At 44.1% G+C, this 22,170-nt stretch overlaps 1 protein-coding gene across 2 annotated transcripts; it reads left to right on the top strand.

The window, feature by feature from the left end:
- Positions 1-63: 63 nt before the first annotated feature.
- Positions 64-6,911, top strand: MEIG1 (meiosis/spermiogenesis associated 1). 2 transcript variants are annotated; one of them, XM_064443649.1, is made up of 4 exons: positions 119-203; positions 2,517-2,649; positions 4,502-4,664; positions 6,699-6,911. In XM_064443649.1, the coding sequence occupies exons 2-4, from the start codon at positions 2,546-2,548 to the stop codon at positions 6,825-6,827; spliced, it is 396 nt and encodes a 131-aa protein (XP_064299719.1). In that variant the 5' UTR covers positions 119-203; positions 2,517-2,545; the 3' UTR covers positions 6,828-6,911. The 2 variants fall into 2 exon arrangements, with proteins under 2 accessions (XP_064299710.1, XP_064299719.1); XM_064443640.1 differs by lacking the exon at positions 2,517-2,649 and having other exon boundaries at positions 64-203.
- Positions 6,912-22,170: the final 15,259 nt, after the last annotated feature.

Here is a 22,170-nt window from a genome sequence, read left to right on the forward strand (position 1 = left end):
GCCCCGCCTCCTGCCAGCCTATCAGACGCGCGGTGGGAGAGGCGGGAACGGCGTCTTAAAGAGGTAATGGCGGGCGGTTGCCTAGCAACGGTGGTTGGCGGCGGTTGGCGCTGTGAGGGGTGCTGTGAGGAGGCCGCCATCGCGCTTCGGCCTTCGCGCCGCCCGCCTTGGGAGAGGGACCCTCGTGCGGCTCTTGCACCGAGGTGGGTCGTCTGAGGTCTGGGCAGCTGGGCTGTGGCTGCGGCGAGGGGAGAGGGGAGGCGTTACAGTGGCGGCTAGGGCCCAGACTTCTGCCCGAACACCTTGGCAAATGCAGGAAGCTCTTGTGGAGTCTGTTGAAGATTTCCAACGGGAAATCTCTTATTGACTCTTTTAGGACCCCAGATAGGGCATGTGAATGCCGTTCCATGTTAAGGGACCTAAGAAGCACGGCTATCTCCTCCCAGAACCCACCCGGTGACCTGGGTCCTCTGTGCTGGCTGAGGGATGCAGCTGCTGCCTTCCCGTTTGCAGGTTCAACCAGTAACAAAGCTAAGCATGTATTACAGACGTGGCTGTCACACAGGCTGCCACAGATGAGGTATTGCCTTCAACAGCACCTACATACAGGACTCACATAAAACATAAATGCAGACAAGTCCCTTTCGCCTCTCTGGCTGATAGCAATAGAAGTTCACTAGTGTGGGCACATATACACCACTCTCTAGGTTTGCAAGCACACATATGCTTGCAGATCCCTTGAGAACTAGCGTGGCCCCTCTGGCTGCCCAGCACCCATGCACAGATCCCACGCCCCATCCTTACCTGCTTCACAGATCCCCTACATGCTGACCAGTACAGCTTGATGCTCACTAGCAAACATGCATTCACACACTCATCCCTCATGCACTCCACGTTCACAAGTCCCTTTGGGTGTACCAGCATGGACCCTGCTGCCTGCTTAATACCCTGTCCTGGACCCGAGGTCCCTCTACTCTCCAGCTAGTCCCATAGCTGACACCAGAGGCCAGGGTGCCCACACCCCTGGTCTGACTCCAGCCCCTGGCACCAAACCCACTCACACCAGTCCTCCCAGTAGCTGACACTCTGGGCGCAGACTGTAGGACCCTCCCTAGATTCAGAGAGCTGCAACCCCTCCAACTACCAATGCTGGGACCCTCACTTGCTCCAGCAGCTGACACCATAGGCTGCAGGGTGCCCATATACCTGCTCTGACTCCAGGACCTGGCACCAGTTTTCTCTTGCATATGCAGGTCTCACCGGTAGCTAGCACTTTGTCCTTGCAGCACGCATACTCGCAGGTTAGAAAGTGAGGTTATACAGAGAGATAGTTAAGATTTAATATGTAGATATAAGAAGGTAGGACAGACTGTGATGATAAGGTGCAGGGCTCAGCCAGCTGAACATACTGACCAGCCCTGTTTTACACATGACAGGCCTCTTATACTCCTGTCTATTCCTGGCTTTGTTCGCCCCCCCACCCGCTGCCGTCCCTCGTGGGTTTGTACAGCTCTGTCAGTTCCCACACCCCTCCAAGTCTGGTGTCCCCCTGCTTTACAATCTTTTCAGTTGCAAAGTCCAGGTTGATTTTCCTGGAAGTGTGCCTGCATTTTCTTGCTAGCCCGTCCATTATTGTGAGTGGCGAGGTTTGTTTCTTGTCACGGTCTCTATGTTTGTTTTGTCAGGTCTGTGTCTGTGTATATTTTGTTTCTGGTTTTGCCTTTTTCCTTTGGTTTCCCATCTGACAAGGTCCCAGATCAGATAACCTTGCTGGAATAAACATTCTCACACTCCCACATGCCATCATTAATTAGTGTGATTGACTAAGTTTAGTTCTCATCCCCCACTCCGCCTCTCTTATCGTTTGCTGATCAGGTTTGTGTCCCTGTATGCTCTTGTTTTATGGCTTCCTCCCTTTCTTATTATCCCTTGTTGCACTGAAAAAGGTCCTTGACCAGGTGCCCTTAATGGAGCAGACACTCTACTCCACGTACCTTTACAACTTGTATAAGCGTTAAGGAAAGGAAACTACCAGATGCAAGCCCAGGCTAGTTAGGTTTTCCTAGAGATTGTGCTGTGATTCTCATTAAAAACTGTTTTCCCAAAGTCAAAATGGAGGTATATGAAATCTCACTATTTTCCCTAAATTTAGAGTAGGCAAACATTGTCTTAGCAAAGTCCACTTCACTGTTCAATGTTCCCTTTAAATAAAAAATGTTAGTATTATGCTGAATATCTTCTTACCATTCTCTTGCATTCTTTTGTTTGGCTACATCTCTCTGCTGTCTTTTTTCTTTTTCCTGAATTGTAGGCTATCTGGAGTACAGCTCATCTGGTGCTCTTGTACAATGAAGCCAGCTCTACGCCTGGAACTCAGAGGCACTACAATACATAAAGAGTACCATTTTTAAATGGCTTAAATAGCAGCCTAAAAATATCAGGATGGCGCTTTTATTATCCAAAGTCACCAGGCTGGCACTTTACATATGTGACCTTTATATATATTTTTTGAGCAGGAACGCCTGTGGACAGGCCACCTGAATTTATGGTGACTCAGGAAGTGCCGTGCATATCTAGATGTCTTGAAGAAGCACATTCATTAGATGAATTCAGTCCATCCTATAAAGAAGTACTTAATACTAGTAACATGTAAGTTATCATAAGACACTTAAATTCGTTATAGTTTAGTATTTATTAAGACCTAATGTTACTGCTAATAATACTGACTGTCTAAAGTCCCAGGCTGACAACAATTCTCGTCAAACATAGATGAGCATACAGTGCATTAAAAATTCTGTAATGGCTACAAAAGGACCCTTTGCAGCAAACGAATAAAAAAATGATGTTGAGATAGGTATCTCAAAGGCTACACCAAAGATTTATAATAAGGATATATGCTCAGCATGTTAATTTGTATGTGACACCTTATAACTGGGTGGGAAAATCACCTGTTTGTTTTTTTTTTTTAGCAAATGGCTGCCCTCAGTTTCAAATACTGCACAGCCCAGTAAAAGAATGTTTGAAGTGCTGAACTGTGCCAGAAGAGAGCCCTTGTGCATATGTTTATTGATCTTTAATCAAGTGCATGCAGTAAGAGATGAAAGGCCCTTTCTTTGTGTGCTAATGGCTCTCATACAGTTAGATGACAGAAATGCAGACTTTGCTATTTCCACTTTACGATAACAATAATTCTTTGTATCATTTTCCAAAGGATTTGTTTGCTGTGGTGTGATATTTTTTCTCCTTTTCTGCCTTTCTAACAGACTTAAGGGCATTTGTGCTTTTGATAAGACAACAGCATTCAACTTTTCAAGCTCTCGGTAGATATAGAAACTTGCTAAGTAAGGAAATTTTACTCTGTGCACAGAGTTTGGAGGCAGCACACAACCCACAGGGAGTGAGACTATGCTCATCCTCTCACTACAAAATCCAGAAGCTTTTTCTCCTTCTTTGAACATACTTTCCTAGTTATGAAGCTGAAGCTTGGTGACATTACAAAACTAGGGAAGGACTCATTTCTGGTCATACCTGCTAGGCATAATAGTGTTCTGTGTGTTCTGCTTGCAGAAGCAGCATAAAGTTCTATTTTAGTGGCCAAATAAGATACACTCAAGAAAACAAATGCAGTGAAATTCAGATATAAGGGAGGAGTCAAATGATTCCTATTTTTCTGAAATATAGTTCAAATCCATCCCTGGTAAGTTTCTACTGACTCCACAGTTTATGGGCTTTTTTTGATTGCTTATTTTGTTCTTTTTTTTTTTTTTTTCCAGTTTAGGTCTCAGCATGTCCCAGTTCTGCTCTGCTCAGGTTTAGCAGTTGATTAACCTATTTACTATTTCTCAGCAGATTGAATGAATGGGTTGTGTGTGAGGCAGAAGTCAGTGGCAGTCAGTGCAGATTTTGTTGGGGCAAGGGTAGAATAGGATGAATTTTGGTATGTTGTGTGCCTTGCCTCCTTATCCAATTTATTTCTTAAGACCTCTTCTTTGTCACCTTCACTGTGGCCATGTGACTGGCAGTGCATTTCCCGTTTCCCCTCCTCTTCCACCCTGAGCGTTTGCTGTTCTTCAGTAGCAGCCCAGATCTTCACTTTGTGGTTCCCAATTTGGTGTTCCTTCAGTAGGAAGAAAGAAAAACCTGAAAAACCGCCTGCTCCAAAGGGACAACAACTACGAAGATGTGAAAATAAAAAAAATACTGTATTTTTTATATTTTTTTAATGCATCGGTATGCACAAATAAATTTTAGGTAGGTTAAGTCGAGGTATAGAGGTGTATATAGAAGTAAAGATGAGTTGGGTTTGTTTTAGTCCAAGTAGCGCATTTAATTTCATTCCAACTGCTTATGTTTTTTTTAACCTCAGACTTTGAGGGGAAGATAATATTGTACCGTCTGTAATTCCTTTATTTTTAAATTTTTTCTATCTGCTTCTATATGTCCCTAACAAAATTGCTTGCTTCCAACTTCTCTATTTGATTTTTCAAAAATCTAATTTCAGGAAAAAGTCTGAAGTTTCTGGAGTCATGGCTAAAGCTGACATCAAACCAAAATCTATACATCATGCCAAAAAATGGTCAGATGATGTAGAGAACTTATACAGATTTCAGCAAGCTGGATACAGAGATGAGGTTGAATACAAACAAGTAAAACAAGTTGATATGGTAAGATTTAGAACTCTGCAAGGTTTCTTACTTTAAGCTTCTCTCTCATGTTAAACAAATAAAAATGGAGGTGTTGCTTGTTTCCTTTCGTTTAGGCTAGTTTTTGATACAGTTGTTTTCTCCCAGGTCCAACTTGAATACTTGGGGTATTATTAACTGTGCAGAATAACTTATTTCACAGAAGTAAAACACTACCCAGCCTGTGGTTTTGTTCCCCCTTTCTTATGCATTTAGAAGCATTATTAATTGCTTTGAACAGATGTAGCTGCTATCTAAAAGAATAATTTGGTTTTAAGGAAAAGAATTTATCATAGTTCTCTGTGAAGTTTCCCCAGTTCTCTGCCAACAGACCTGTCAGGAAACTCATTCATTGTCCAGGAGCGAGTCCTGTGTCATTGCTACCAACTTCAGTTTTACAGTGGGTGTTTTGTGCGGGGTAGCATAATCTGACTTTGTGCATGTCCGGAACTTAGCTTCTACTGAAACTGTCCACAATAGAAATATTTGATGCCAGCTGTGGTAAAGGGAGTTGTGACACAGGCATTTCTCAGCTGAGAACCTCAAGGACTTCTTCCTCTGCTCACTATGGTTGACAGCAATGCTCCCTGGCACATCAAATGAGCTAATGAATAATGGCCAGATAGTCAGTGGCTACCTGAGATTCAAAATAGCAACCAAGAGGTTAATACCACAAACAACATATTGTCTTTATTAGAGCTCTGTATTTTATCTTCCAAAGCAGCGTATGTAGTATGAAAAATCCACCTTTAAAAGATTTTAACCTCCTGTGCATGTAAGTGCAGAATGTTCCGAAGAAAGTCACTCGACATCCAGTTAAATAAAAATATAGCAAAATGTTGATGTGCATAAGGTGCAGTCTATTCTTTTGTCATGGGCTCAGATAACACTCTAAAGGCTGTGATGCAAATTCGTTTAACTGTGCAGAATGAAATCCTGTACTTAGTGTGGTAGGATCAGTCAGTTTAAGATTTATGGCAGGGCATAACCATAAACAATTAAACCCTGACAGAAGTTGAAGAACACTGCTTACTCAATGTAAAATGAGCACGCGTTCTTCAAGCTCAAACCTGCCAGGATCTGGCAGTGGTTCTCCTTCAATTTACACATTTTGAAATGTCTTGTTTACTCCCTATTATGTTTCCATAATGCAGTTGTTATTAATGATGCAATTATAACATAAGTGGAATGAATATTAAGGCTCTTACGTTGCAGAGAACACAAATAACTCGGCGGTACATCTAAATTATTAAAGTAAGTGATGAAACTACCACTTCTGGGGCTCTCCAATTAGAGAATGCTGTAGCTTGACATCCTACTGTCAACCCTGCCTGGAAGAGAAATAAGATTCTTATCTGGTTTTTAAGGTTCAATTTGATCAGAAGTAGTCATAGGTGTTCAAGCTGCATACAGCTACTAAAGCCGCAAAGCTGTTGAATGTACAAGGGCTCAAGCCTTCAGTTTAAAGCTTCACATTGTGGAACACTGAAGAGCACCAGGATGAAGCTGGTTTCCTGCAAGACTGATCCTGCTGTATTAGAGACTATGACACATGTAGCTCACTTTATTTTTATGAAACCATTAATGAAAAGCACGAGGTACTAAATTTTCATGGTCAGAAGGATCCCGGAGAAAGTGTGTGTCAGTCTTACAGAAGTGGAATCTTTTAGCTGCTCAGGGTACTGAATAGTACCAATGTTTCTTTCCTAAGCCATGTATTTTAAAAGCTTTGACTAGCCCGCTTTTTAAATTACTCTAGCAAATATTCTTAGATCCTTATTTCTAGACTTTTATGATCACAAAATTCTTTATACTAAACCAGAAAACTGTTTTCTGACATCTTGCTTTTAATCTCTTTTTTAAAAGCTAAGCAAATTAATAGCAAAGTAGTGTTCGGATGCAAATGAGGTTCTCCCAGGGAAGAATTCTCCCTATATTCTTCCCAATCTAATGCACAAACATCATCCAGTGTAAGCATGTTCAGGTGAATGTGTATCCTTTTTATTCTATTCATAGGTAGAGTGTTGGCCAGAAACTGGATTTGTTAAGAAACTTCAGAGAAGGGATAACACATTCTATTATTACAATAAACAAAGAGAATGCGAAGACAAAGAAGTCCATAAAGTGAAAGTTTATGTGTATTAGTTTTGTTGTTCTGATTTGTCTGTATATTTTATAAATCTGTCTGTCTGTTAGAATCTGTAAGTAAATGAGATTTGTGTAATCTGACTTACCTTAACTATCGATGTCATTCTTGGATAGAAGGGGGAATACAGGAAATGTGGAGAAACCAGGAACTACAGACATAGGAATTTCATTTTTTCCCTGCTATAACAGAAAATCTTATTATCCCTCATTTTCCTAGTCAGAAACATTTTGACATAAAAAAGATAAAAAGCTGGCATATATTTGGTTTAACTGTGTGCAAAGTCCATTATAAGTAGAGGCATCAATCTTGATCCAAAACAATATAATCTTGTTGACACTGGCTAATGTCAACCACAGTCTCTTGGAATAGCTAAAGGTTACAAGAGTACAAAGGGCCAAAGAGAGGCCAAAAGGCTAAAGTTCCCTTGGAGAGTAGCAAGAATAACAAGCAGAGAATTTAGTGAAGGACACTGAGCAATCACGTAGCAAGGACCAGTGCTAAGCCACAGATTGGAGACTAGTTATTGTGATACAAACAGTCACAACAAAAATGTCTTTCAGAGCAATAGGTAAGGTATCCCCGAAGTATCAAAGTATTTTTGTCAGGTGCAAGTATTAATTACTTGAAAATAAGTATTAATTGGCTTGGTAGCATACGCCTTTTTATGGAGGGCAAAAAAAAAAGATACATATGGTGGGATCAGGGAGTACACATCTGCAGGGAGAACATGAAATCCATACCATGTAATATTTAAGGTTAGGTACCTTGCGCAGGTGATCTGTGGGATTTCTGGGCAGAATTCATCTCATCTAACTTCAAATGTCATATTGTCAACATCTACACCTGACCTTGTCATTTGGACACCCTTTGTTCTGAATGGATAGAAGTTGACTCTTCTGGGCACAATTAATTTCTTCTAAAAGTAGATAGGCAACATTTGCTTTGAACGTGTCACTGTGACATCAGCTCCACAGAAGCTGTCCGTACGTGTGCTACTCTGAGACACACGATAAGCGTGAGGTGCCATACTTGCCTTCACTCACTTGTGGATTTAAGTAAAATACTTTAAGATGCCAAAACTCTACATAATTGACCAGTAGAACAGATTATTTTGTAAACAAGTAGGTGTGTCCATGGTAGTTACAGAAAAAATGTTATTAATATCTCCTGTCTCTAGACTGTAAACCAAGGGGTATCTAAGCTAAGTTTTAGGCATGGATTAGCAGTGTACATGTGACCGTCTGTCTCATGGATATTCTTCCTCTATTTGAACCTAAGATGGTGGCCAGCTCAAGGTGGGAAAGAGAACTTATGGCTCCAAGTCAAAATAAGTAGTATAGATGCAATATTCAAAAGATTCCACTGACTATAGGTGATGATGATCTAGTCACCTTATTTAGAATACCTGGAAACTTTTAACTTAAATCTGTATGAGCTCTGTTAGAGAAATGACTGAAAGGTACTCAGAAGCAAATGTGAAGCTTTTTTTATTCCAGGAAAGTTTTAATGGCATATAAATAAAAAGTTACTGCAATGGCAGAAATAAAACATGGCTACAGTGAACTTCACTTCGGATTTTCATTATGATTTCTTTTTTATTTGGATTGCTCTGGATGTACTTTTTAAAAGAGGACTTTTGCATACTTTGCAATCAAATAGATGGAAACAGAACAATTATCATCATAATCCATCTATTTTGTCATTGTAAGATAGTGGATCTCACTTTGTTAACTTCATAGATTCCTAAAAAATAATTTTTCCAGTGGACATGAAAACAGCCTTTACCCAAAAAGGGATGTGTTGTATAGCCAGTTCCAAGGCATTGGCAGAAAATTATTTCTATAAGCACACACAGAATAAGAGAATGTTTGGTACAGCCATTTTCTCAGCCCGTAAAAAAGACATAGTTGGGTATTCAAGAACAGGAATTAAACTGCAGGTAAGTTTTTAGAGCTTAACTTGTTTTTAAAGAAAGAATTTAAAAAATTGAAACAAATGTAAAAGATTATTCTGGGCTTGCCTCATCTCATGTGACTACACCTTAATGTTTTGCAATACTGCTGGGTGCTTTCTCTCTTGCATTATGTTAAAACAATGATTGTGCCTTGCATACGGCCTGTGGAGATTTCTTTTCCTTTCAAGCAAGTAGTGTGGGAATTCATGTTCCACTTCTGAATGCTGATTTTGTATGAGTTGGCAGGTTCTTCTCACTTTGAGACAGTGAATTACCTAGATTTTATTACTTACATTTTGCAGCATTGTCAGTGTTCTAAAAGGTCGAATCTCACAGAAATAATTAAAAGATTAATGAGATAAAAAGAAAGAAAAGCCTTGTAATTAGTGCTGGAGACCAATTTACAGACATAGCCTTTGTCAGCCCTAATGCTGTATTTGGGAGTTCACTCCACTAGTAAAACAGCAGGTTTTGTGTTGGCAGTGACAGTTTCAGTTATAATTGTCCTTTGAGATTCAGTTTGTTTCCATATTTCACTCCATAGAATCACAGAATCATTAAGGTTGGAAAAGACCTCTAGGATCATCAAGGCCAACCGCCAACCCAACACCCCCAGGCCTCCTAAACCATGCCCTGAAGTGCCACGTCTACGTGTTTTTTAAACACCTCCAGGGATGGTGACCCCACCACCTCTCTGGGCAGCCTGTGCCAAAGCCTGACCACTCTTGCAGTAAATAAATTTTTCCTAATATCCAATCGAAACCTCCCCTGATGCAGCTTGAGGCCATTTCCTCTTGTCCTATCACTAGTAACTTAGCACGAACTCTGGTTCACGCTAAACTTACAGTTACTCAAAACCACTCTTTTTTTTTTTTTTTAAGACTTCAGCTGTGTAATGGCCTGAGCCGCGAAGCCACAGGGTGTTCCTCTCTTTAAAAAGAAACAGTTACAGGCAGTCTTGCCTGAGTTCAAGTTTGTGATCACAGAATAACATTGATCTTGTATAAGGATCTTTGCTTGAGTTAATTATTATAATCACAGAATGGTTTGGGTTGGGAGGGACCTTTGAAGATCATCTCGTCCAACCCCCTGCCACAGGCAGGGACACCTTCAACTTGACCAGGTTGCTCAAAGCCCCGTCCAGCCTGGCAGTGAACACTTCCAGGGATGGGGCATTGACCACCTCTCTGGGCAACCTGTGCCACTCTCTCACCACCCTCATCATAAAGTATTTCTTCCATATATCTAGTCTAAATCTACCACCTTTCAGTTTAAAACCATTCCCCCCTTGTCCTGCCACTACTTGTCCTGCTAAGTAGTCTTTCCCCTTCTTTCTTATAAGTCCCCTTTACTGAAAGGCCGCAGTAAGGTCTCCCCGCAGCCTTCTCTTCTCCAGGCTGAACAACCCCAACTCTCCCAGCCTGTCCTCGCAGCAGAGGTGCTCCAGCCCTCGGATCATTTTCGTGGCCCTTCTCTGGCCGCGCTCCAACAGGTCCATGTCTCTCCTGTGCTGAGGGCTCCAGGGGACGCAGCGCTGCAGGTGGGGTCTCACCAGAGCGGAGCAGAGGGGCAGGGTCACCTCCCTCGCCCCGCTGCCCACGCTGCTGGGGATGCAGCCCAGGATACATTCCGGCCTTCTGGGCTGCGCGGGCACATTGCTGGCTCACGCACACATGTCCAGCTTTTCACCCGCCAGTGCCCCCAGGTCCTCCTCCGCGGGGCTGCTCTCAATCCCTTCATCCCCCAGCCTGCACCGATACTGGGACTGCCCCGACCCAGACGCAGGGCCCTGCCCTTGGCCTTGCTGAACCTCGGGAGGCTCACACGGGCCCGCTCCTTCAGCCTGACAAAGTTCTTTCTGAAGTGGCTTTGGTATTCAGCCGTGCGTGTTGAGCATGAAGCTGATACACGAGTACTAACACATTTTCCTCTGCTACCATTATGCTGGATATATCTCTTTAAGTCAAAAAAGCTGTGAAAAGAATTCAATGAGTCGGTATTTTCTCTTATTTGATAAGTCTGTAACTGAAATAGCCCATCTGTCACCTCAGTTTTAAGCATGTTGAGAACCATTAACTTACTTGGTCACTGTGAAAAAGCATCACAAGTAAGCAAGCTGGGGAAGATGTGCTTCATTATAGGGGTGACACAATTGTTCCTATCAAGATAAATAATTTATTTCTGAATGCCATTACGAAAGCATTTCAAACTAAACTTCAGTTACTTTAAAAAGAGAAAATCACATCTGTCCGTTTTATTTCTTAGAGATGAAAATATGTGCTATTTTACTGATTTGAGTCTTAATAAAAAGTAATTCTATTAAAATACTTTCCAAGTTACTTCTCTTATCCGTTGGTATTTCTCTTATCAGGGAATACTCTAATGCTTTCAGTGGCCGTTTGCAGCAGCTCAACAAATGAATGATGGCAGGGTCCCTGTTGGCAAGAGCTTACCAGCGGCCCAAGTCTGATGTACTTAGTTTAATTCTAATTCACTTCATGGCTTTGTACAAGACAAGAATAAATGCTTTCTGCGGCTGGTGACGCTCATAAAATGAGGTAAAATAAACTTTTCCAAGACCTACTTTTCAGGCTTTGTGTTTGACAGCAACGAGTGAAACGGCAAGGGTGCAACCTCTCCGAATTCATCCAGTTACACTGGGGAAATAAAGGCTGCGTTTGTGTGTACTAGGCTGGTTTTCTGTTTTCAGCCTTTACGTGAATTCATTATGGAACAGTATTGTCTGAAAGGGATACTATGGTTATTTGATTGCTTTACAGTCACAGCAGCTCAAAGCACCGCACAAAAAAATGGTACAAGCGTTTTAATTTTCGCTCTGGTACCTGAGCGGGCAGCTGTCGTTCCAGCTCTGAAGGCACTTGCCTCGGCCTTTTGGTTTTCAAACACAGCTCCCTTGTTTCAACGGGTTGAAAATGATTGACTTCAAGCTGTATAAAGACAACTTTGTAACTCAGTGGCTGCTGGTGCCGCTGCTCCTCACATTGGCTGATACGAGGGAAGTCTGTCTGAAAGCGGCTTGAATGGAGTTGCCTTATGGTCTTTGCAGGTTCTCTCCCATTACCCTGCTTCTACTGGATTTACATTTATTTGTAGGAGCTGCTTCTTAGTAGCCTGCCTGTGCCGGGCACCTGCTGGCAAGATGTAATTTCTTAATAAAAGACATTTTCTTTCTTGTTGCAGTTCAGACTTTGCATTTACTTCAAGCCTGAAGCTCAGCACACTGGCAACAGCATTTGGGAGGGTGACTGGTGTCTGTGTGCCAGGGGCTGGCACACAGGATAGACAGTGAGACGACACAGAAAATGTAATTAAGAATGGGGTTTAATCCGAAGACAGGCCAGACTGCAGGGATCAGGGGCACGGCTCAGCCAGGGGAACGTCCTGCCCGACAGCCTGCTCACACACCTCTGGCCCCCTCCATCCTCCCTCCTCACCATCTTCCCATACTTGTTCCACCCTGATCCTTCCCTTTCTGTGTCTGTGGTCCTTCCCCATAACTCCCCATAGTAGGTTTCGTGCAGTCCCTCAAGCCCCCTCAAATATCACTTAATATTTCTGCTAACCATGTTTCCTCCTTATCAGTTAGAAAATCGGGGCTGACCCTCTCCAAGGCTGGAGTAGTTCTTTTAACGGCCCATCAGTCAGTGCCTGACAGGCTCTGGCCTCTGTTATTCTCTCTCTCATCACCTGCTCATTACTGTTTGTGTCTCTGCCTCTTTAACTTAACATTTTCCTCCTCGTTGTTATTTCTGTGGTGCAGAATAGTCCTTAACCAAATAACTTACTGAACCAGCTGCGCTGTTATTTTGCATGTCCTCACACCAACCTCCCCGAGGCAGGCGGCTTGGCTGCGATGCGAAGGATGATGCTGTGTAGGGGCACCTACTCAGCAGGACCTCTGTCCTGCTGCAGCAGAGTCCAGGCAGGTGGCAGCTCAAAGGACGTGGAGACAAAGGGAAGGGAATGCCTAAAAACAGAAGGAGGAGGAGGATGGGGAATGCAAGGAAAAAGGGCACACGAGTTTGGGAAGGACGAACGTGTGTAGGGAGTCAATCACGCAGATGCATCAGCATTTTGCCAGCCATCTTGTACCCAGAGAAACCTCCTCCCTTGCTGGCAGTAGCTCACTACTTGTTGGCTGGGGAAGCAGGATGCGGTCCCAGCATCTCACTGCAGATGTTCGCCCTGCATTGGCAGGAGGGCCCGAATGCCTCAGCCAAGGGGAAGGTGTCCTGCTTGGGTGGATGAGCGGCTGGAAGCTGCTGGGTTTTGCAGGGGGGATGGAGCAAAAAGCAGGCGGGCTGGATGCGTGGCAGGTTCTCCATTTTTGCCCAGGGTGTCTAGAGGATGTCAGCTGCGCTGCGCTGCACTGCCCTGGGGGACATGCTTGTGTCAAACACACGACGTTTTTGAGGAACAGCCAATGCTGGGCTGCAAGCGGGGAAGAGCTGGCAGGTGGGCTGTGGGCACTACGAGATAGGTGCTAGGTTGCTGTGTGTGGAGAGATGGGCTGGAGCCAGGCACGCTCGATACAGGGACGTGTGTTTCTGGAGGAAAGAGCATGGCGGCCCTGCAGATCTGCCTCTTTCCATGGCTCTTGTCTCCTGAAGCTACAGACAGTGGAGCTCTTGCTCTGTAGCTCTGTTTTGCGGCTGTGGGGAGTAGAGCCTGCTGACTCCTATCCTAACCTCCCAGTGGATCCATCTTCATCTTGTTCAGAAGCAACTTGAGCTGCATCCCAGAGGGACCCTGCTTCTCCCCATCAACTCTTCAAAAAGGCAGAGGTTTATGCACCAAGGGCTGAAAGATCACTGTTTTGAGGAGATGCTCATTAAAAACATGAAGTATCTCTGTGATAGACTATCACAGCTTTGGTCTCAACAAGTGTGAAAGATCACCACCCTTACAACTGCAAACAGAGATTTATTTAAAATGCCATTGGATTAACATTTTTTCAGACCAGAGCAATATTTCAACAGAGAAGAAAGATTTATGGAGCTGAAGGATGAGTTCAGAAGAGGTGTTTAGAAGAGATATTCATTGGTAATATGTACATTGCAAGCACATTATTGAGAATGCAAGGCGAAAGAAACAGAAGAAATATGAAAGCTTAAGTATTCTACAGGCAGTAAGAAGACATTAAAATGTCATTGGGAGTCTTAGTTCAGGAATAGCTTCTCCATTCTTTAGAATTTTACCATTTGCACCCATCAGATAGAGAAAAACCTCACCAAAGATTCATAATTCCTGCTTTACTATATCAGAGTGAAGCAGGAGTATCCTTCCTCACTAAATGAAATAATTTGCCATCTGTAACTGAGGAGAATGTGAAGTGTCACCTGCTAAATATAAACACTTTCAGTTGAGAAGCCTGGAGTCATGTACACTCCCTGTCTTAAGACCAGTAGCTCAGGAATCTCTTATTTACTAATTTTTAGATCTTAACAAGCTTTGGAAAATTGGAGAGGTGCCAGAGGATTGATGGAGGGTCAGCATGATCTGCTACTTGAAAAGGAATGATACTAGACTGAAACAGATCCTAATCAGGGATAAATTAATGAAGTGGTTACACTGGGACTCTGTCAGCAAAGAAAAAGGGGCTAGAAAGAAATTTTCCTCTGTGCTCGGCTGATCAGATGCATCTTGTCTGATTTGAAGTATCAGCGACAAGCCACAGGAAAGATGAAGAAATAGGCTCTTTGGAGGTTTTGCTTCTGGACCATCTTATTTTACTGCCTGAGGACTAACACAGTTTCTAACTGCTATCATCGATCTAGCCCAGAGCTACCTAAACAAAAGCAGTGACTGGTGCCGTGCGAGCCCCCGGGATGAGAGGTTAACACCTCTTACGTGGGATGGAGCCCTCCACCCTCAGACTCCGTGAAATCCATAAACTTTTAGTAAGATAACAGCTGCCCTGTGCACAGAGGATTTAATTGACTCACTTTTCAGTGCAGAGGCTGTAGCTGCTGCAGGTTTTGAGTTGTACAGCCCATGGAGAAGAAGCAGCCCACGGTTGCCGGCAGTGCCAGCTGGAGATATTTCAGCACAGGAGGCAGCAATCTGGATTTCAGGCAGGTGTTTTAGTCATCCCATGGCTAACCACTGTTTAATGGAGTGTGTGCCTCAGGGACACCGCGTTTTGGAAAGGAAACCTCCTTCTCTGGGATGCGCTTGGCTGCCAGGTAGCCTTGAGGTGAGTTGGGAAGATGCAGGAGTCACACAGATCTTTGCTGCTGGTGGGTGACCTCTCCTGGCACCGCAAAGCACACTTGCTGCGGGCGAGGAAGGTCTTTCATCTCACCTCTCTGCAGAGAGCATCACAAAATTCTGAATCTCAAGGATGTGGCGGTGCCATATGCAGATAATGAGGGAGGACAAGGAGGGGGAGATTTTTCTTTTCTGTCCATCCTGCTGTGGAAAGCTTAAATGACAAGATAGAAAACCTGCAAAATCAGGAGGTGGTACTGTTGTCCTTTTGTGATTTATTAAAAGCAACATTTTTTCCCTCTTGAAAATACAGTATCAATCCAGATGTCCCTGTGATGCTGCTGCCACCCTCCCTGGGCTGACAAGTGATGTCTAATTTGCAAACGCAGCAGATGAGAGGGGCTGGCTTCGCCGTTCAGCTGGTGCACAGGCGCCAAACACGGAAACGACCGCTGTCAGCTCGAGCGCCTTTGCCCTGCTCTTCAAAGGGGTGCTTTGAAACAGGCCCACAGGTGCTGCCCCACTTAAAGCCTGCCACCAACCTGAAAGAAGAGCTGGATGTTGGTAAGTTGCTTATACACGTATCAGAGGCTCAGAAGGGAAATTTTCATGATATATGCATACATATATAAACATTTTATTGAAATATTTTTCTTTTTTAAGATATTTCTCAAAAAATCTTGAAGATATTTTTTCTCTAAATCTTCTTCTATCAAATGCTGTGACCCTTTCAGTTGACATTTTGGACCACGAAGGAGCATATGGGAATGCCTCTGTGACACATTAAATAAGATAACGTAAAGGAGGGAGAGTCCACAATCCTCCTGAAACTCAAACTGCCACAAAACCCAAAGGAGAGTGAAGATTATAATGAATGATTTGGACAACACATCCCCAACTCTGAATGTTTCAGCTGTTTAATTTGTTCAATCTCTCATCTGATCTCCAAAAGCTAAACATGAATGTGGAAAAAGTAAAATGAAATAGTTTTGCAGTACTGTTTAAAGCTTGCTGCCTGTATTTCCCAGCTTGGACGGATGCAACAGGCTGAGACTTGCACTGAATCTGTGAGCTCATGCCTCCCTCTGCTGACTGCCTCCCCCACACCTCTCCTTGACTGCAAAAGACAAAAGGCCGTGATGGTTTTTCCCCCTCCTGTTGGGCTGATGTTCCTCCCCACGTGCCAGGCAACGACCATAATGTCCAGGGAGCTGGTGGATACAGGCTGCTCACGTCAGCCCCAGCCCCGCGGTGCGGTGCTGGTCACTCCAGCAGTGCCACGTTCCCCTGCGTGGCATCAGCCCTTTGGGTCCCACTGCCACTGGAGTGCTCCATTAATGCTAAAATAATGTGTGAATCTTTGTTCAAGGGACAATCTCCAAAAGCTGTAAGGGAACTCAAAGAAGGTTGCTATAAGCTGAGAGAAGCGAGCAGGGAGCTTTGGCTAGATCACTAGATTACAGACAGCGCATGCTAGAAATGTTTTTCTGAATTTTGGTTTTGGCTTTTTTTTTTTAGTTTGAATATGTCTGTAACACTGCTTGGAATCAGTTTAAAAACCTCTCAGACCTTATTGGCAGCTACTAAATACAACCAGCAGTGGGAACTGCAAAACATAAAGGTTTTGGTTCCTCGCCTCTTTTTACATGCAGCCTTCAGAAACCTGGTGTCGCTGCAGCAGACATGTCCCCCTGGCACATGCCTAGGCAAGAAATGTACAAGCTCAGTGCTGCAGGCCTGATGGGAAGCAACTGTGCCTCTTGCTCTGCGGTGGAGGAGCAATGCTGGAAGTCCTCGAGTGGGTTTTCCCATTGATGATCTGCGAGGGTTGGGTGACTCCATAGAAGGAGACAAACACAACTCTTCTGGGACAACAGAGGGGGATTTCACTGCCGTAAACATCTTGTCCATTTTTTCTTCTTTCAGAGCATTTCCTCGGGTTGGGAGCTGGTGGATGATTCATTAGGACAGAGAGGAGTTTAAAGTCCATTGTAACCAAGCAAGTTTGTCAATCAGGTTCCATTTGGTTTTAAGAACACACGAAAAGAGTCCCTGGGTCCTCCAGAAATTTGGGGTTATGGATGCTTTGTTAGAAAGCTCCAAAGAAAACCATATCCTCTCAAAATAAAACATATCAAATAGAATAGCCAAAGGGCCGTCCCTCTGGGAGCTGAAGGCTGATGTAACGGTGCGAAACCCAATTACCAGGCTGTAATCACTAACGGCTGTGATGGAAAGCTGAAATCGCTGTGGGGAAGGAGACGGCAGAGCAGTGGCTGCTGTTGCTGGAGCTGCGACGAAGATATATGGCAGCAGAAAGCCGGTGTTAACAAAGAGTTACGGAATAAACTGATGCATTAGAAAACCCAGAGCATTAGATCACTTGAAAAGACACACAGAGCATCAGAGAGCCGGGTCAGTGAAGAGCTAAAGACATCATTGCCTGCACAGATGAGTTACTGACCTCCACCTTGGGACTCGAACAGCCAGCTGATGAGTTATGGAGGCAGCAGCATCGATGACAATGATATATAATTAGCCTTGGGATATATTAAAACTTTCATATATGTGCTGAATTAAATATTCGCCCAGAGTAAGGGAAAAACCACATGATGGCCTTTAGAATAAATAAAATATTAGACAGGAGAGAGCATATATTTTTTTATGAGTCTATGGTGCCAATGTTCTGAAGAGACTCCAAAGCCCTCTGCAATTTATGGGCAAAATCTATTTCTTGGAAGCAAGGCCAGGACTATTTTTGAGGGAGGAGAGCTAAAGCTCAGCTTGTAAACCTTGGAACTGCTCTAACACTTAGACGTAGCCAGCTATGATAAATGTAAAGTGCGCTAAAGAAGAACAAGGGTAGGCAAATTGTGTCCAACCTGAGCAGAACAAACCTTTGCAATGTTAAACCACCCGAGATATCCTTTTATATTATTTCCTCCATTAAAAAGCAGGTTGTTTTTTATTTCAGACCTGAAATGTGTATGTACTTTTCACTGAAGACTGATTTACTTACTTTAAATTGTAGAAAGAAGTGAGTCAGTGTTATGGGGCATCAAAACTGCAGCAGTTACGGATGCTCTTGTTATGAACCCAATGTCAGCAGCTTGTCTTTATTCTCAGACAATACAGCTTGATTCAGTTTTTGAAAAAAAAAAGTCTGTATGGGAAACAGAACAAATCACCAAGCAAACGGGGCAAATAATTTTATATTTTTTTTCAGTTCTGCTGGGTAAAGAGGGAACAGAGGGTCCCCTATCTTTGAAATGCAACAGAAAGCCAAGAGCTCTGTTGTGCCATCTGTCCTGTGAGTGAGCGTCAGCGGAAGTGTGGAGTGGGCACCCTGCACACCCACGCTGCGTCACTGCCCACCGAGCAAGGTACGGGAGATCCATGAGGAAGGTTGATAGCATTTTCACTGAGGATGAGACATGTATTTTGAGTACTAAAGTAAATATTAAAGTAGAGAGGTCTTCAACCACATGTGCCAGGACCAGAGGCTTGGTCTCATTTTCCAAGGGATATTTCAGAAGTTTGATGAGCTCTGGCACAAGAGCTCAGTGGATCCTGCATCCTCAGTCATGTGTGTCAGCCTCCTGATGGCAGCAGGGTTTGCTGCCGGAGCTCTGGCTGCAGGAGAGGGACAGCACCAAATGCATCCTAGTCCACAGATGAAGTAGGATCTGCTGCTGAATTGAAAAAAAAATGGAAAAAGTGGGAAAAGGATTTCAGGTTGTAAAGGATGTCTGATTTCCAATGCCAACGTCCTTTGCTCCCTTACACTATTTTTCACAAGTCAATCAAACTCCATCTTTAAAGCAATTTGGTTTTCTGCTCCCCACAACTCTGCCTGGAAGGTTGTCCTGGAGCTTCTCTCCTTTGATTGACTGAAATCCCCCAGTCTGAATATGATACTACAGGTGCTTCCTTTGTAGCCATTTGCTCCTGTGCCAACGTAACCCATTAGCTTAAATGTTTGATCTCACGCCTTAGCATTTACTCCTTTCCGGGCTGTGTATAAAAACCACAGCATCCCCTCTTGGCCTCCCTTTTGCTGGGCTAACCAAGCCAAGTGTTGCAGTCTTCTCTTGGAAGACAGGCCCCTGTGCCAATCATCCCACTGTTGAGCTCCTCCCAATGCCTGTTTCAGAACAAAACAGTCTCTCCTGAGCTTGAGTGGCCAAGACGATGAACAGACTCCAGATGGGGTCTCACTGAAACATGGTACCGTGGCAGGAGTTACTCCTCTTTCCTGTAGAAATTCCTTGCCAGCAATCACGTCAGCCTGTGCCGCTGTTATACCACATTGGTTCATAGATACCATATGACTGACACCAAAAGCTTTCTCGCCTTTTCCATTTCTGATGGAGGAAATCCCAGCTTAGGGCAGAAATTCCTGTTTGTCCCTGAGTGACCCATGAGTCTTGCTACATCCGCACCCCTCTCGCTGTTGTTTTTCCTGTATAGCCTCCAATAAACGATCTCTCAGAGAAACCTTTCAATCTTAGCCTGTTTCTTCCCTTCCCTGAGGACTACTGCTACAAAGAGTTATTTATTCCCAGCTTCCAAAGCAATTCAGCTGCATCCTGCACTGACAGAGAGAATGAAACTCATGGACGGGACCATGTGCACAAGCAGCGGTCTTGCTGAGATCCTTGCTGCTGGGGAGCATCATGTCTTGGATGAAGCGGACCAGCTCGCACAGGACATTTCTCACCTAAAGATCCAAGCATGTCTCCTATTGAGAAAGAGGGCCCGGCTCCATGAGACACACCATGTGCTGAACAACCGTTGTCATCCACCGGAGGAGACACAATTTATCAAACCATTTGTGTCATGAAAACAGACACTTGGCCAAGTCAACTGCTAAATCCGCCACGTTGTCTATTGGGCCTGTTACATTAATGGCTTAGTCAGATTCTCACTCATCAAATTAAAGTTGCTGCCTACTCACTGAATGTGTCACCCAGAGAAGCCTTTGGATGCACAAGCAAGTGGTCCAGGCAGGAGATGCAGATCAGTTAAGTGGAGATGATGCGTAACATTTAAAAAATGAGATACTACAGCAAAGCATGGGCTGAGTAATTCCCCTGTTCTGGTCGTGGCACAGACACCTGAGCACTTTGTTCCCTTCAAGGTGTGTTTGGCTGGTCCCCAGGGCCATAAGACAGCCCGCAGGGGCCAGGGTTGTCCCACACCACCACCGAGGCCCAGCTGAGATTTTGATGCTGTCATGGCACCAGCCCACAGGGGCTGTGACCCATCTCTGAAGACCACAGACTGCTGCATCCTGGAGGTCAACCAGATGGCTATTATGTAATGGCATTTGATAACAGAAAATATTGTTCTAGAGAACCAAGGATGAAGTCTGGTCTTCTTACTCCTGACTAGTCCAAGAGATATGTGTCATAGCAAAATCTTAAGAGCTTCAACTGTTGGAGGCACCAAGGAGGGGTAAGGAAGGAAGAAATGGAAAAGGAGTTTTTGATAGTTTATGTCCTAAAGAGGTTGAGAAAGGCACAGAAACACAAAAGGAGTCTTGAAATGAGCTGCGCCAGTGAAACCTCTGGTGAAACAACAGATAAACAGTTTTATTTGTCTTAAGAAACCCACCTACCATTGGTGGGCACCTTCATCTTATCTATTAACTATTTATTGATGCTGTTTATGTTCAGGTAATGGTTTGTGGCTTTCATCAGGTTTTGCCTGTGTTTTGCATCTGTTCTTAATTATCAGTAATCAGCTGATAGCTATTGAAGAAGGTTGTGTCCCTTTGTCCCTCTGAGCTGTAACTCCAAGCATAAACGAAGTGTGCAACGCAGGGAACTCCCACAGTCTCCCCCCTCCAGCAACACAGTGCTTCCCTGGTGCCAGCCAGACCCTGCGCAACCCTCACTATTTAATCTGGGCAGAGCTGGAGGCTGCTCAGGAGTATAATATATAAGTGCTGAAAAACAAACATAAAACCAGCCGTAAGGTTTCTGTAGGTCAAGAGCACTTGTGCATGAGGAAGCCACATCCTTCACCCCATGGGATTTTTTTCCCCAAGTGGCTCAAAATGACGTGAAGAATCTCTCCACCGAGTCCTGGAGACCCTTCTTCACCAAACAGCGATTGTGGGAGCAAATGCTGAAGGGTTCCAGGAGGTGTTTCTGACTCTCCACCCAGTACTCCACCTCAGGATGAAGTCAAGCTCGTCGAAAGCTTGATAGTTTTCTGGCCTTGCTTGAATTTAATACTTTTCCTCTTTTGAAGTTGCGGTGCTTTGGTCTTCAAGTGTGTTGACCACATGAGGCTGAGTGAATATCAAGTGTACCCAGAGACCTGTGTACACAGCAGGTTCCCTGAGGCCAAGCAGACCTGGCAGCGCTTTTCACTTAAAATGGCTGAAATGTTTTGCAAAAAAAGTGATTGATTTCACTGGGCTTTTGTTCAAGAGTTGGGGAGCTCCTATGAGCCATGAGCAGTGGCCTAAAGGGGGCCTTGGATGACAGGGGGTGAGCAGGAATCGACCTCCAACAGAACAACGGCACAGACAATGAATATTTGCAGTTGTTTTTCATCTTTCTGGTCTTTTTACCTCCAGATCTGGCCTCTAAATATTTTCTATCCAACAAGAAGGAAATGCCAAAGTTATTTCTACTGAATTTCACTGATATTTAGTGGAATTAGAGGCCCCCCATGGCCTCCTCCTGGAGAAATTAATCTGTTATGGCCTAGACAAGTGGTCTGTGCAGAGGGTGGGGAACTGGCTGACGGGCCGCACCCAAAGGGTGGTGGGAAATAGCTCTTTTTCAAAGTCGTGACCTGTCACAAGTGGGGTCACCCAGGGATCGATATTGGGTCCAGTGTTATCCAACATCTTTATAAGTGATCTGGATAACGGCATCAAGTGTAGCCTGATGAAGTTTGCTGATGACACCAAATTGAGTGGGGAAGTAGACACTCTGGAAGGGAGAGCTGCTTCTCTTCGAGAAGTCATGGAGAACGGGGGATGTCTCAGAGGGCTGGAGGAAGGCAAATGTTACCCCTACCTACAAGAAGAGCTCGAGGGAGGATTCGGGTAACTATAGGCCCATCAGCCTTACTTCAATCCCTAGGAAAGTTATGGAACGAATCCTCCTGGGGGCCATCACAAGTCAAATGAAGCA

This window comes from Phalacrocorax carbo, chromosome 1 (assembly GCF_963921805.1).
Source record: "Phalacrocorax carbo chromosome 1, bPhaCar2.1, whole genome shotgun sequence".
Lineage (NCBI taxonomy): Eukaryota > Metazoa > Chordata > Aves > Suliformes > Phalacrocoracidae > Phalacrocorax > Phalacrocorax carbo.